We start from the raw sequence: 17,019 nt of genomic DNA, 5'->3' as shown, positions 1-17,019 counted from the left end.
TATTCTCAGTAACACACAGTGATTGCTGTGATAATGTGTCACACATTTTTTATGTATATAATGTGGTATCTGGCCCTGAGAGGGAAGAAGTTTGCATAATTGGGGGAAATGTGCAATTGCGAAGTCCGTTTGCTGAGTTAGACAAACAGAGTAATAAAGAGTAGTGAGTCAATTCTGCCTGGTCATCCTGAGAGGCTGAAAATAACTTGTTATTCCACTCCTTTGTCCTTCCTCTACCCCACTTTTCATATGTTGCATGTTTTTATTTATAGCTCGGTTGCCTTGTAATTCATAGAATAGCACTTCAGAGCCTGCAAAGGAAAGCATAACTAAGAAGGCTAAAATGCAGCTGCCAGGTTGGCACTTGCATAAATGCAGCCTCTTAAGTTTGAAAGCTGCACAGCACAACAGCTGGCTTGGTCCTGTTACCCATATCCCTTATACCCACCCACCCACCCCCTTTGCTCTTCATTTTTAATACATGAAATATATCCTTCAAAAGAAATCTGCCTTCTTAGCCTGTTGGCACCACATGAGAGCCAGTGTAGTATAGTGGCTAAAGTGTTGGACTGGGAGTTGGGAGATCAGGGTTCTAGTCCCCACTCAGCCATGGAAGCTCACTGGGTGACTTTGGGCCAGTCACAGCCTCTCAGCCCAATCTACTTCACAGGGTTGTTGTTGTGAGGATAAAATGGAGAGGAGGAGGATTATGTATGCTGCCTTGGGTTCCTTGGAGGGAAAAAGGCAGGATGCAAATGTAATAAATAAATAAGTGAGCGAGTGACAGGGTGAATGACTGAGGCTGTCTCTGCACAGCGAAAGGGTGTCACAAATGCATATTATCCTGTATGCAGTAATTTTGCAAGCCCTGAACCAGGGATGGTAGAATAGCCATCCCACTTTTTAAAGAACGTGGACAGCTAGCGTCAACACAGGCGATGAGACACACACAGCCTCTAAAGAATTTTTTAAAAAAACAACATCCCAAAGGTTCACGAAATAGCAAGCAAGGAAGGGAGGAGGCTTTCATGTGCCGCACTGAAGAAAAATATAGCCCTGGATGAGCACGCTGCTGGGGTTGCAATATAGGAGAGTGCATGTGGATTGCTGAAGATTTTAAATCGGACAATTAAGAAATTGTACAGGCAAGGGGAAAAGGTGTGTTACTTTTTGCTGATAGCACCACAGACCACATTCAGTATGCCCATGACACTAATGCAACCACATTTCACTCAGCAATGACAATAGCAATGGCTGTGTGGAGAGGGGAAGGAAACAATTGCATTTTCTGAGCCACGGTGCTGGGAAAACAGAATATTCCTGCAACAGAAATGCAATCCCAAGGGAAGATGTAGATAGAGCACAACAAATGAGTTTTTAAAAGGTGGTGGTGGGTGGTGGAGGAATTCTATGTATATTTACTTGGTAATAAGGCCCACTGAGTGTAGTGGGGGTATCTGAGTAAACATGCATAGGATTGGGGGTGCCATATGCGTTGTTGTTGTTGTTTTAAATTTTCACAGTGCCAGGCTTACAAATTTCTTGGGAAGGGTTTGTATACGCTTATTTCTTGTCATTTGAGTAAAGCTTAGGAGGTAATTTGGGTCATGTTGAATGTCTGCTGCTGTCCAGTCATGCTTTTTCTTGCTGCAAATACAGATCACAAATGTCATTTGGTACAATGTTCTAAGTTGATTTTACAAACTAAACCTGGCTGGCTGGGGCGTCCCAGGAACTGCTTGCTTTTTTTTGTCTACATAGGATTGGGCCCTAAACCTTTTCAATATATTATGAAATTCCACAGTACATATAAGATTCTCCCCCTGCCCTAAAGTTAGCACTCGTTACATCATCTTATTGGCAGTTAGATTTTGTTCTGACAAGATGACAGGCGAACAGCACAGCCTTATTCATCTGCGTGATCTGGGAGACACCCAAAACCTTTAGATAAACATGCAACTAAGTATTCAGATTCATTAACATAGCTTGCCAGGGAAGACACACCATGACATTGGACTGCTTGAATTTTCTGACAACCATAATGTTCATACTATTGAATCATTAAGGCCAGTTGGAATGATTGCAAAATGTAATTCTGAAAATAATTTGTAAATAATTTACATAGCTAAAAATTTACATAGCTAAGAATGTATTAAATCAAATTAAAAATAGTAGAATTTTTTTAAAATCAATAAAGACAATTAAAAATTATTAAAACTAAACTATTAAAACTAAAACCACGTGTAACCAAGGAGAATTTAGCCTCAAAGACTTTGATAAAAATCCATGTTTTAACTTGACACTGAAATGAAGCTGGTGTCAACGCCATATGGGCCTCCAAGGGGAGGGCATTCCACAACCGGGATGCCACAACAGAGAAAGCACTCTCCCATGTCCCACCATAATGTATGTCTCGCGTTAGAGAAAGGCTCCTCCAACAGATTTCAAATCTCGGGCAGGGAGAGGCACTCCCTCAAGTACTGAGGTCCCAAGCCATGCAGGATACCCAACACTAAGTCCTAATATTTGATTAAATCCTAAGATATTCAAACTTGAAGACAGAAACTGAACCTAGTATGGCATTATATATAGTAGAAACACATGGATGTCTGTTCACAATGCAGATAGGATATGCAGCTTCAATTAAAAAGCTGATAATATCCACATGGTTTAAATTAAAGGCCCTGTTAATCTGTGAAAATCGACAATCAATACACTGATTGCAATCCTATGCATATCCACTCCGAGGTAAGCCCCATTGAGTTTGCCCCATTGGGGAATAAGCCCCAATGAACTCAATGGGGCTTATTCCCATTCAAATGAATATAAGATTAAGGACTAGGAATGGCAGATTTTTGCAGAAAATTATAGTAAAAGATCCGACATATTTACAGATGCATTGAGCTGCAAAGGGAACTCTGAACGACATGTAATGGAACCATTTCAGATACGTTTGCTTTTGAATTCAGAGCTTAGATGGCAAAAGAGCCGTCATATAATTGGGTTACAGTTGAATTTCTCCCAATTAAGAGTTGGATATAGTTCAAACAAGGTTGGGCATTGTAGTATAATTTTCTACAGTAAGCTTGCCTTTTCACTTAATTATTGACCTTTGATTTTTCTGATACATGTTGCTTGAGTGCAACTCTTTTGTTGGGCTAATTTGCTAGTGTCGGAAAATTATAATAAATTACTTTATCTAGGGCTCTCATTAGTATGGCATTATATATAGTAGAATCACATGGATGAACTGTCCGTTCACAATGCAGTGGGGAATAGCCAACTTTGTGACCCATTTTAAAGGCCTCAGCTGTACACTTAAACCCCAGTAAGCAGGTAGCAATGTAATTATGACCACCACAAGTCTCTGCTTCCCAAAATCTGTGCAGGCAAACCTACTTCTATTTATTTATTTTTATCATATAATCCACTGAGTATGAATCATTACCTTAGATATTATGCTGAAAATGTAACTAACACGGTTAAATTTGTGTAAATCCAAGTAAGACACGATTATTAAAAGGGAAATTAAAAGGATTTAATACAATATATGAGATAAAAAGTTACTTTCCATTTGCTCTTGAAAATGTGTTTAAGTGAAGTGTATGATTTATTAGGGAAACTGTTCCTTTGGTCACAGCCTTCATGATTCTTGGAGTTGCCTCTTTCTGGCCTGAAACATAATGTCTAAAAGCAATTAGGTTTGTATTGTAATTACTGAGAGAAAGACGTCACGTCAGTAGATTCTGAAATATGAGCAACTTTAAGCAGAACACAAATAGTTCTAAAGAAATATTAATAGAAAGGAGCCAGACAATAATGTTTTCTGGACATTTTTCTGCTTAGTAACTTCTAAGTAGCTGGAGCTATTGCACTTTTTACTGCTTCATCTTTATTAGGAATCATTATGCATGAGTTCAAATTAGTCTGTCAGCAGTAGGATACTGATGCTTTTGTTTTCTGAGGTGCTCTGTTAACTATAATTGGAAGAGCACTACTATCCCTAGATACGAGAGTTCCTCTTAGTGCATTAACAGTTCAATCCTGTACACATCTACCCAGATTCACAAGTCCCATTGCATTCACTAGGGCTTGCTCCTTGGTAAGTTGGCATAGGTAGGGTGACCATATGGAAAGGAGGACAGGGCTCCTGTATCTTTAATAGTTGTATAGGAAAGGGAATTTCAGCAGGTGTCATTAGTATGCATGCAGCACCTAGTGAAATTCCATTGGACTCTTCCCCCACCTCCACAGGGCAAACTGCCATCTTGGCCCTGTGGGGAAGAAGAAAGACCGAGGGGACAGGAGCAGGTCGAGGAAACATCGGGGCCTGCTCCTGTTGCACTCTTCCCCCACCCCCACAGGGCAAACTGCCATCTTGGCCCTGTGGGGAAGAAGAAGGACCGAGAGGACAGGAGCAGGCCGAGGAAACATTGGAGCCTGCTCCTGTTGGACTCTTCCCCCATCTCCACAGGGCAAACTGCCATCTTGGCCCTGTGGGGAAGAAGAAAGACCGAGGGGACAGGAGCAGGCTGAGGAAACATTGGGGCCTGCTCCAGTTGGACTCCCCTCCTTCGGGAGCAGGACAATCCCATCAGCCCTTTTCCCAGTCCACTTAATTTCTCTCTCTCTTTACCTCTTCCCTCCTGAACTCCTTTTCCTTGTGTGTCATGTCTTTATTAGACTGTAAGCCTGAGGGCAGGGACTGTCTTTTTTTCTAAGTGTAAGCCGCTCCGAGAGCCTTTTTTGGCTGAGGAGCAGGGTATAAATATGACAAATAAATAAATAAATAAATAAATAAATAAATAAATAAATAATAATAATAATAATAATAATAATAATAGTTACCTGCCTCTCCCTCAGTCTGGGCAGGGCTGTTGACGCTTTAACTGTTGTAATGAAGTGGGGATTTCACCAGGTGCTGCATGCATGTGTACCAGCAAGCAAGCTCCTGTGAACAGTGAGATTCCTGAGTAAGCATGTATCGGATTGTGCTGAAAGGAATTAGTTTCTAAGGTGAGAGTCGAATCACCCCTGAATTCCTCCATGAGCAGTTGATAATGCTATTTTCCTTTTGAATTTCTTGGCTTAGTTTACCAAGTACCTCGCTCTAGAATTCCAGGTGTTTATAGTCACTGAGGAGCAATAAATAGAGGTTTTAGTTGGAAACCTACAATATTTATTTGTTTATTACATTTCTATACCACCCAGTGGCTGAAGCTGTCTGGGCGGTTCACAACCACACTTGTTCCACTCCATTGGACAGGAATTCTCATCTCAAGGATTTATATTAGGCTTTAAATACACACACACACACACACACACACACCCCTTCAATAACCACTGAAGTGAAACATTAACTTGTCTAGATGAGTAGAAGGGGCCAGAAAACAATAGAAAACCTCTTATTGTCAACTGTAACTAAAACTTGCATTTCTTCAGTAGTGATATCTAATGGGCCTTGGGTGGTAGGCCTGTCCTCTAGGGTGACCATATGGAAAGGGGGGCAGGGCTCCTGTATCTTTTTGTATAGAAAAGGGAATTTCAGCAGGTGTCATTTATATCTTGTCAGGAGGGCAGGGCTCCTGCAGCTTTAACTGTTCTGGTGAAGAGGGAATTTCACCAGGTGCTGCATGCCTACAAATGACACCTGCTGAAATTCCCCTTTCAATACAACTGTTAAAGATACAGGAGCCCTGTCCTCCTTTCCATATGGTCACCCTAACCAGAAGCAACATAGCCGTACCTACGACAAAGCAGGAACCAGGCCCTGCAACAACTCAGATGCCTACTCTATCCTCAATTATTTTCAGGTAACACTATTAGAAGACCTAGTAACCTGTGCAGCTAATTCATCTCCTCATCCTTCAACATAGTATATCTCATCAATCTGCCAACAGTGCCTTTTTGACATTTATATAAGACAAACACGTCAGCCTTTCAGACAATAGAAAAATCTGGCACAAGTCAGACATAACAAAGGAAACACTCAGTGGAAGAAACTGACTTAAGGCTACATTAGAAAGAAAGAAAAACCACAAAAGGTAAACCAAAGTCAAGAGACGCTATACTGTAGGTTAAGTGCCTTGCTAAGGAGTTGTGGAAGAACCAACCCTGGCATATTTTTAAATCAAAATGACCTTCAGTCTCCCTTACAGAGCGTTCTAATTTCTGTGATTTACTTCATCTAATGCATTTAAAATTAAAATAAAACAGTTCAGCAATGATAGTTCAGCCCTTCTCATCTTAATAGTTGCAATGGAAAGACTTGGCAGAGAATATTTAGAATCTATAAGTTATGTATGGTGATTCCAGTTGCTTAGTACTTCAGTAGGAAAGGGCATGCTCCCTTCAACAATGATTAAATAAATCAGCTGGCGTGTGTGTGCCATCTCTGAATATCAAGACTACCAGCATTTTTGTTTTTTAAAAAAATCCTCCTAAGTTGCTATTTTGTGTTGTTGAGAAATATGCATGACCTAGATAATGGCTATTTTTAAAAGCCTGTAATCCTTTTCGATATTAGAAAATAAATGTTTTTCTATGTTTATACCACAAGGTAGCAGGGGTGGGGGGTGGGGGTGTAGGAAGCTTTTAACAACAGGAAGATCAAGTAAATAAATACTTGTGGAAATCAAATATATGGGCATGGAAGATTATGGCTTTGTAATAGATTGACTTTGGCAATGGAATGCAACACACATTTACTCAGAAATGTTCTATCAGGTTTACTCTGAGGTAAGTTTGCAGAGCAATACAGCCTCAAAGAAATATATTGAGGACAAGTTCATGAGATCTTTTTAGCTGGCTTTTATTTGTCATGATATATTTAAAGCTGCATTTAAAAAAGCCCTTCTCCATGCTGATATTTACATTCTGCTTTTAAAATGTCGTTACTGCTACTTTTAATTCCCCCCTTTTTTGGGGGGGGAAAGGTGTTTTAAAAGTCATACCATTGTTTTTACTGTGTTTATTTTTATTATGTATATCACTCTGAGAGCTTCAACTGTAGGGTGAAATCTCAATTCTGCAATTGTTTTATGGTAATGGCCGTGAGGGTTGGCTTCTATTTCCTTAGCAAGTAGTTGACAAGAGTCCATCTGACTGCACACTCTAGATTTGCAGGGAATTCTTACCTCTCTTAAAGCCCAAAGACCCTTTCCTAATCTTAGGATGTTTCAGAGAGGCTTTGAAAACTGCTTTCATTGTAACACAAGACTTTATAATGTCTGCTGCTGCCACTTCAGCTCATTTATAAAGACTGGCTTTGGATGTTCACTTGGATAAAAGAAGCCCATGATTTGCATAATTACCCGTGATTCAGTGTGGTTGTCAGATTATTCGAACCAAGCATGCTGCATGGTGCATTCGGATGATCACAGAAGTGGTTTGTCCCCTTGCCACTGTGGCTCTGATTTGCATAATTACCCACGCAGCGCGGTTTGCTGTGTCGTCCAGACTCGGCACGACATGTCGGTGGGGGTGGCTTGTTACCCAAGCCACAATCCAGAAATACAAAGTAAATTAATGTATTGGCACAGCTTAGTGTAAATGTCATGTTCAGTTAATTCAGTACCTACATTGGCTTAGATAAAATGACTTCTGGAAATCTCCAAAAAATAAATTAATGACGTCATGAAATCTCAAAAGAATGCAAGAAAGCAGTACAACATGTTAACGCTGGTGTCTGTGCATAAAGTAATACTATGGGCTGCTTCTCATGTTAACCACTACATGCATGATTTGAGCATGACCTTTCTATGTTCTTAAGTAGGTATGAAAACTCACCATCAAAAAACAACCTAGCTTTTTTTAAAAAAATAATTGTTTGTTTATATTTGCTTTTGTGCTAAATTGCCAGAGATTTAAGAAGCAAGGCTCCCCACCACCACAAGCTCTTTGTCCCAAAACTGTAAACAAGGTTTGCACTGAGCTCCATCTCTTCCTGGACCAATCAAAAAGATGCAGGGGGTGGGGAATTGCAGAAACCAACAACCAAAGTGATCAAAAGTTTGCATCACCTTTCTTATGGATAAAGTTTGAGGAATTTGGGGGCGGATTGGGGAAACAACTAAAGAGTGGGGCATGATAAAGAATGACCCACTCTTCTCTGTCTCTGCACTCTGTTTTCCAGGTGTGGAGAGGTAGCTGGCCCAGGCCTCTCCGCACTGGTGAGGAGGAGGGGAGCGTGGTTCCCTGGCACCTAGCTCCAAGTCCTGTTTCTGAGCTCAGACCTGAGAAACTGAAATTTCCTATCTTGCCCAGATGCTGTCTAGGGGACATAGGATTGCTCCCCAAAAGTACAATATCATGAAATAACAATTTGCATCATAAAAATTTCCAGCAAAGAGAAGAGAACTCATAATAGTTCTTTGGAACTTCCTGATTCAGAGGCAGCCATGCTTCTGAATATGCCTATGGTCTGATCTAACAGGTCTGCTCTTATGAACTTGTAAGTCCTTGGGTCAAATATCAACCTAGCTTCAAACTAACTAAGTGGCCATAGGCGATGATGATGATATATTTATTTCATACCTGCCCCTCCCTCTGGATCGAGGCGGGGAACAACATTAAATACAATATAATACATAAGGCAAGCCATTATTCTCTCACCCTCAACTTCCCTTCTGACATTTGGGACTATTCCCTGTGGTCTCTGTGGGCATGTCTACATCAGGCAATGTCCTGGGGATCGTCCCTGTGCGTCCACATGACACACAGGAGATCCCGGGAGCAGGGAGGGATGATCCCTCCATTTCCCCGGGATATTGCCGTACACTTTTGTGTGTGTGTGGTTTTTCCCACGGTCCCGGGACAATCCCGAGGACCACGGGTGGTGTGGCCACCCATCCCAGCTTCTTCCCTCTTCTCCACGAGTAGCAGGGGTCATCAGAGGGAAGGAGCTGGGCTCGGGAGAGTCCAGGGCCATCGGAGGGTGGGGGGATCGGGGTCGGGGCTTTTTTTTAAAAAAAACACCCAGCACTTACTTTTTCGCTGGAGCACAGGTGCGCTCCAGCACCTGAATTTAACAAAAAGGCGGGCGTGATGTCCTGCTTCCTCCCTGGACATCACGCGCTGCGTGTGAACCCAGGGGGAGAAACTCACGATCAGCATATCATGAGATCCTCCCCTGGTGTAGATATACCCCTGTGCATCATACAAATGGGCCATGCGGATGCCTCATTTCGGGAAACTTGTATAGCTAATTGATTTTTTAGTTGGGAACCCCTCCCTCACCATCATCTGCGCATGTCCTAACAGTTCCTGCCCAATCGCTCAGTCCTCTTTCGACTGCCATAGTGGCAGCCTTGTCAGGGAATCTTCCCATAGATTCACTTGTGGTTTATGGAGTTCGACATTTTTATTCTCTCTCTATCCGTACACCTTCTTTCTAGTTTTCATTCTATCAAGGTTTTTTTTTTTAAAAAAAAAAAAAGTTGTTTATTTTTTGTTCGCAATCTCACAAGCGCCTATGAGGGTTTATGGCCCTCAGAGCTCCGTATAGGAAATGTGTGAGGTGTGGCAGCAAATTGCAAACCCCCAATGGACACTCGTTGTTGTGTCTTTTGTATTTTGGTGAGGGGCATATTGTCAAGCTTTTTCGAAGCAAACACGGAGACATTGCTCTGATAGATTGAAAGCCATTCTTTGGCGAAGAGCGTTGGAGACGGCTGGTGGGCAAGATACGTTAAGTGCCCATTTAACGTGTAGAACATCGGTTGGAATTCTGAAATTAAATAGATGGAATTTTCAAAAGCGATTTTATTGAGGATGAAAAAACAAATAACAAACATAATCTTTAAAACTCTGTGGTCTATTTTCCTGGACTCATTAAATAGAAGAATGACATTTTCTAATGGATCTCATGGTTTTTATGCGACAGTAACTTGTTATTTACAGTATCTGCTCAAGACCAAATTCCATGAATTGACATTCTATTGATTAAGAGTGGCTAGATTCATAATCCTCTCTGTTATTTTCTCTCTCTCTAGGTAATAACCTTGATGCTATCCATGACATAACAGTGGCATATCCTCAAAACATTCCTCAAACTGAGAAGCATCTTCTATATGGAAACTTCCCAAAGGAAATTCATTTCCACGTCCGCAGATATCCAGTGCAGGCACTGCCTGCCTCTCGGGAAGAGCTGCAACTCTGGTGTCAGAAGCGATGGGAAGAAAAGGAAGAAAGGCTCCGTTTATTCTATGAAGGCAAAAAATACTTCGATGCCACAGGGAGAAGCAAAATTCCACCCTGTAAATCTGAGCTCAGGGTCATGGCTGTCAAGTGTATTTCATTCTTGTACTGGACATTTTTCACACTGGCTATGTTTGTGCTCCTATTCTTGTACAGCTTTGTACGGTGGTATTTCGTAACTGTGCTTGTCATTTTTGTTGTCCAACAAAAACTGTTTGGTGGGCTTGAATTGATGGAACTTGCATGTCATCAGTTTTTTAGTAAAAAGAAATTACAGAACTCAAGGAAAGACTAAATTTATCGGACGTATTTTGTGCGGATGTGGTTAAGTTTGTGGATGCTTTTGAGATGTCCCACAGCGTTTTCAAAGTGGGAGGAGATTTTGCATGAGAATCATTAGTCTTTCTTGATGCTGTCGTTGGCACTGTGCAGTTATATTGTAAAAGGAAAAATGTAGGTCATACGAATTTTTAAGTTTTGAATGTAACATCAATGTTTCTCTTGCTCACAGCTCGCGTCTGTTATGTTGCTGCAAGCCAGTTTGCTGATCAATCAAGATTTATAGCCATTGAACCTTTCAAATGTGTAGCTCTAAACAGCTGGGCAAATTGTTGAGCTAAAATTAGTGGCCTGTGATTCCTACACAGCCTTGCCATAAATAAAGTGAGAGCTTTGAAAGTCCCAGCTCATTTATTGATTAATATTTGCCTCTTTCCCTTTCTCTCTTGCAGAGATAAGAAATGATACAATTGCTGCCATTAGCATCAGCAAATTTTCTGGCCTATAGAATGAGAAAACAAAACTCAGGGCCTTAATTTGGATCCATTCTATTGTACTCCATTTTGACATGCCTCTTCTGTCTCCATTGAACTCTTACAGTTATCTACACTGTTTGAAACAAATTTCATTGAAAGTAAATATGACGGCAAAGGTGTTTAATTTATCTGTATGGCTGAATTAGTCACTGTTATCTTCACAAATATTATGTCCTCCTCAGCATTGCACCTCATTCACGCTGGCCATGTCTGAGTCCTCTGAATAGTTTGTTATATGTTCAGAATATAGGCAGCTTTGGAACTGGATTGGCCTCCAACATAAACCTGTTGCAAACTCTTCATAAGAGGGAAATATATTCAACACAGAGTTGATAACAACAAAAATCAGGCAAAAAATGGTATGAATCCAACCTGAATAAAAAAGAAACTTGACTCAGGGGAAATTAATTATTTCCCCCCATGAAATTGAAATTGAAATGAACATTAACATTTTGCTCCCATTGGGATTATAACATACCCTAAGTATTTTAAGGGTGTTTTCTTTAAAGGGGAATGTTTTCAAATCCAAAATCATCTCCCTTCATATGCCCACTTCCTATTAGGATCCATTTGAGCAGATACATACCTCTCAGATCCTCCACAGGCACCAAATATGAAGAGATGGTACCTTGCAAAACCAATGAGTGAAAACATAGAATCAGATGTGTGCCTGAATTTTTCACCTTCTGTCTGAAAAATCTGGTGGGTTTTCCCCATGATGTGTTAGAACTATGATCTGAATGTCACCTGAAATACCTAGAGGGCAAGCATTCTGCCAGGGGGGAACCTTAAAAGACCTTTTCTAACAAACAGACCCCTGTGGTTCCCTACTTTGTTTAGTGAGCTGAGTGTACATATACTCTTTGTAATTTCTTAGTTTATTCCTTTGTCATCTTATATGGCTAAGCACTTTTCCCCACAACACTTTTTCTTGGAATTAAGATGAACTCTTGCACTGGCTGCATTTGTCACCAAATCCTTACAGCTGACAAAACAAGCCAAGATATTTTTCTTCCTTGCACTGAATATTAGTAATAACAGAGCCATAGGTACTTTGTGTTGATCATACTAAACATCATGCCTGGTTCCATGTCTTTGTTCAATCTCTGATGCGTCTGCAATGCATTTTTATAGGTTTATTTTCTAAACAAATTGTATCAAAAGACACTGGGTTATGAAAGGTCTCCAGAACAGCCCTAGTTTTCCAGTTTTACTGAAATGTTAGAATGTTTTAGTCATGAACGAACAATTTACTCTACAGCAACAATAAAGAATTTAAAATCCACAGTGGTGTTATTTTATTGGATTCTTTGGCACAGTATTGACAGTGAAAATTGTCCATGATCATTAGATCAACATATTTCTTCAAATCCACAGCTTTTTACTGAGAGATTGATTTGCTATTAAGGCTTCCAACCTCAAAGAATCAAAGATGCTGTGCTAATAATAAAAGTGTTGCAAAAAAGAGACATGATCTCACTCTGACTTACTTAAACCAGACATTTTCAAATAGAACAGGATACTTTGACAGAGCCAAAATCATTCCCAAGGCAACTCAACATAAGATGATTCAAGGACTAGTAGATTGCTGAGTGTATTCAATAACCATCAGGAGCACAATCAGGCCTGGCATTGCCATGTGGCACCATCAGGCAACTGCCAGGGCCCACCACTAGGAACTTAGATGTTTTATACCAACTCAGAACATGGGGCCATCTAACCCAATATTGTCAACACTGACTGGCAGCAGCTCTCCAGGGCTTCAGGCAGGATTCTTTCCCAGCACTACATGGAGATGCCAGAATTGAACCTGGGACCTTCTGTGTCCAAACCATGTGCAATACCACTGAGTTACAACCCCTCCCATGATGCCTGACCCCCTTAAATTTATATGTTTTTCAGGCAGATAGATCTAGGAGATGCTGCCATTTTAAAATCCTAGAAAGCTCAAAGTGTAACATTCCTCCAGCGCTCATCAGTGCACAGGTGCTGGTGATGACTGCTGCTGCCATGGTTGCCAGATAAGCCTGCCAGAAGGATCCACTGATGTAAGAGGGCTTCCTTACATCACAGAGCTGGAACATGGCACCATTCAGGGAAGGAGGTCACATCTATCTCTCTTATCAGCTACAAAACAACAAGCAATGCTCACTGCTTCTTTGCATGATATTTACAGTATATAACAGAGCAGCATTTTGAACCTCGCTTTGAAATCTGCCTCCTCCCTTTGAATAACCCTCTCCTCTGAAACGGCATCCACAAGAGGACAGCCAGATCGGAACTTGGGTATCTACTGGGCTTTGACACTCTCCTCAGCACAAAAACATTTAAATAGATTTGAAATGGCTGTTTTGAATGAAAATAAGTTTAGAAATTTAAAATTTTCTAAAATGTTTAGAAAGTATGTGTAGAAATTCAATTGATTTTTTTTAAAATGCAGATTAATATGGAAATGGGGTGGAACAGACTTATGGGTGATCACATGAGAAAGTGAAATGGGGCAGAAATTGACTTATTTGTATAACTGCTGGTTAAAAATTGTAATGATCACCCAGATTCATTTCCTACAGTTACTGTATTTTTCTTAATTGCTTCCTCAATGCTCACTGCATGGAACTGACCTGTAGCCATTTAGAGTGCAATTATATATACGTTTGGACAGAAAAACATCCTACAACTCCCAGAGTGCCTCAGCCAGGCTGACTGGCTGGGGCATGCTGTGAGTTGTAGGCCCATAAACTGGAACGCACTCTTAAAAATAAGTTTACCCAACATAATCAACAAATACTTCCAACACTATTCATTGTCAATGTACCAAAGCATTTGAATAGGCTACATTATTGGTATGCAAGCAGCAGAGTTATGTAAAAATGGGGGGGAAACACAGTAGAAACAAAACCAGCCCTACCATGAGGCACAGTGCGTGGCCGCCTGAGGCAAGGAGATTTTTGGCATCATGAAATGGCAGCAAATTGTTATTAATTTAGTATTGGGTTGGATCCAGACTTAGTCATACATGGAGTAGACCAAATTAAATCAATAGGACTCACATTAGTTATTATATCTATTTTTACTCCCAGAAAGAGGAGAGGTAATTCTGGGATTTTCTGCCTCAGGTACCAACCCAAGTTGGCTTTGGGTGTTATTCACTTTGAGGGCAGTGGGCTCCATTTGCTCCTCCACCCCAGGCAGCAAAAAGTCTTGGGTTGGCTGTGAGCAGAGGTGAGGCAAATTCCCTATTTTCCCAAGGCTAATTTAAATTAAAGTTCATAATTATTTAAATTGCATTCAGCTATTTAATTAGCTAGGGGTGGCGACGGTCAACAGAAAGCTCTGGCGTGGGCTGGTCCATGAAGTCACGAAGAGTCGGAAGCGACTGAACGAATAAACAACAAAAACAACCTGAAGCTTCTTTAATATATGTTTTTCTCCCTTTGCAGCAGCATTAGGGTTTAAGGAACAGGGTTTCTTTTGTTATTTGTTCATTTGGATGTTTAACTTATCCAATCCAAGATGCTTTGAGTGGGCAATATTAGATTGAAACCACCAGTGTACTACCTTTTTAGCCTTGACAGCCACATCAGGTATCTGCTGGTTTGCCAGGGACCACACATGTGTGCACATGGGCACACACACATGCACTCATTCACACATTTAAACATGCACATGTGCTTCCCCTCAGATGCACACATTCACATCTGACCATATATACACACACTCCCCACCCTATGTTCTACCACCAGTATCAGAGGAAATAAGCCTATATACAACATTTGCTGGGGAACATGGGTGGGAGGGTGCTGTTGCAACTGTCTCCTGAGAGATCGGAAATAAGAGAACTGTTTACTTCACTACTGCAGGTAGCTCATGGAGATTGCAAATAAGAGAACAGTTCCCTTGCTGGGGAAAAGTCCTGTATACATTATTTGCAGGTGCATTATCAGCGCAAGAGCAAACCTTCTCCAGAAGGTTTGAAGGTTATCTGGAGTTGAAGGGAGCATCAGATTCATCCATTGGATCAACACAGGACTCAAGAAATCAATGAAGGCAACTGAGGATGATGCTATAGTTTAGTGAAAAATGAAGTCAAAGGGTTGGATCCAGGATTGGTCTTCTGTGAGACGAAGGGACTTTATTTAAAAGGAAGGGCTCAACTCACAGAAGGTCTTTCCAGCCAATTTGGGGGGTCCTCCTTCACCCCACATACTACACCTCTCCCTATTGTGTAGGGTTTCCTGACTCTCTCTATTACATCTTGGGAGGCTGGAGCAGCTGCCATGGAAAGAAAGGGATGGGGAAGTCCTTCCATCAGCCCAATTGATCTGGCATAAATCTGGATCCAACTCTAGGAGTCATTCTTTCTTACACCACAATCTTCAGCCAATTTATTTGGAAATGAATACCATGCATTCCAAAGATTATATGATCAGGGGTGGGAGGCAGACAGTAATGAGGTTTAAAGAATACCATACTAATTAAATAGAACAGTCCATTTTAATCTCAGCTATGTTCCAAACAGAATTCTAAGTGTGATAAAAAAAAAAAAAAAAACAGAAGGAGCTGCCCTGTGTGGGCCTGTGTGCAGGGGGAGCTGTGCGAGATACCCATAACGGTGTCCCAACATTACATTTAAGCTCAGTCAATCAGCTTATAGAATTCACGGTCTGGTTCTCGACTTAAGCTCTCTCAGTGATGCACAGAGCAGTGAGATTACTTGGAACCTGGAGTACTTCCAGGGAGACCGAAATTACTGAGTCACTAATTAGGTAAATGTGACAGGAACTCAGAGAAAGGCAAAGATAGTGAAACAATTTTAACAACAACAACAGCAATGAGGTGAGACACAATGTCGTATTTATGGCGTAAGTACTTTGTCAATTCCTGCCCAAATTCAAATAGGAGGATGATCATTGGCCTGGGTAAGAAACGAAATGAAAAAACACATCTATATTTATCAAGATTGCATAACACACAGCTCTAAGGTCAGTTCAGGAACTGTTAGCATCCTAGGTGGAGCGAGGAAAAGAGGATGGCCTAAAAATGAGCATATATTTAGCTGGCAGGTCATCACAGGATTGCCTGAGGAAGCAAACCTGGCCCTTTAAAACCCACAGTACTCTGTTTTGGAAATACAGATGTAGCATTTTCTCAAGGTCATTTGGAGGCACCTTTATTTATTTACAATCATAGAATCGTAGAATAGCAGAGTTGGAAGGGACCTACAAGGCCATCGAGTCCAACCCCCTGCTCAATGCAGGAATCCATCCTAATGCATCCCTGACAGATGGTTGTCCAGCTGCCTCTTGAATGCCTCTAGTGTGGGAGAGCCCACAATCTCCCTAGGTAACTGATTCCATCGTTGTACTGCTCTAACAGTCAGGAAGTTTTTCCTGATGTCCAGCCGGACTCTGGCTTCCTTTAACTTCAGCCTGTTATTCCATGTCCTGTACTCTGGGAGGATCGAGAAGAGATCCTGGCCCTCCTCTGTGGGACAACCTTTTAAATATTTGAAATACTTAAAAGTGCTATCATGTCTCCCCTCCATCTTCTCTTCTCCAGGCTAAACATGCCCAGTTCTTTCAGTCTCTCTTCATAGGGCTTTGTTTCCAGACCCCTGATCATCCTGGTTGCCCTTCTCTGAACACGCTCCAGCTTGTCTGCATCCTTCTTGAATTGTGGAGCCCAGAACTGGATGCAATACTCTAGATGAGGCCTAACCAGGGCCGAATAGAGAGGAACCAGTACCTCACATGATTTGGAAGCTATACTTCTATTAATGCAGCCCAAAATAGCATTTGCCTTTCTTGCAGCCATATCACACTGTTGGCTCATATTCAGCTTGTGATCTACAACAATTCCGAGATCCTTCTTGTTTGTAGTATTGCTGAGCCAAGTATCCCCCATCTTGTAACTGTGCCTTTGGTTTCTATTTCCTAAATGTAGAACTTGGCATTTATCCCTATTCAATTTCATTCTGTTGTTTTCAGCCCAGCACTCCAGCCTATCA

At 41.2% G+C, this 17,019-nt stretch overlaps 1 protein-coding gene across 2 annotated transcripts in view; it reads left to right on the top strand.

The window, feature by feature from the left end:
* Positions 1-12,297, top strand: part of LOC134397467 (lysocardiolipin acyltransferase 1) — a 125,756-nt gene extending 113,459 nt beyond the window's left edge. Inside the window, exon 6 of one of the 2 annotated variants that reach the window (XM_063124150.1) lies at positions 9,993-12,297. In XM_063124150.1, coding sequence (XP_062980220.1) covers positions 9,993-10,492 — 500 coding nt within the window. In that variant the 3' untranslated portion in view covers positions 10,493-12,297. The remainder of the gene's footprint in view (positions 1-9,992) is intronic. The other variant, XM_063124151.1, reaches the window with a different exon arrangement.
* Positions 12,298-17,019: the final 4,722 nt, after the last annotated feature.

The sequence above is a fragment of the Elgaria multicarinata genome, chromosome 4 (assembly GCF_023053635.1).
Source record: "Elgaria multicarinata webbii isolate HBS135686 ecotype San Diego chromosome 4, rElgMul1.1.pri, whole genome shotgun sequence".
Lineage (NCBI taxonomy): Eukaryota > Metazoa > Chordata > Lepidosauria > Squamata > Anguidae > Elgaria > Elgaria multicarinata.
This window is presented reverse-complemented; position numbering and strand designations above follow the sequence as displayed.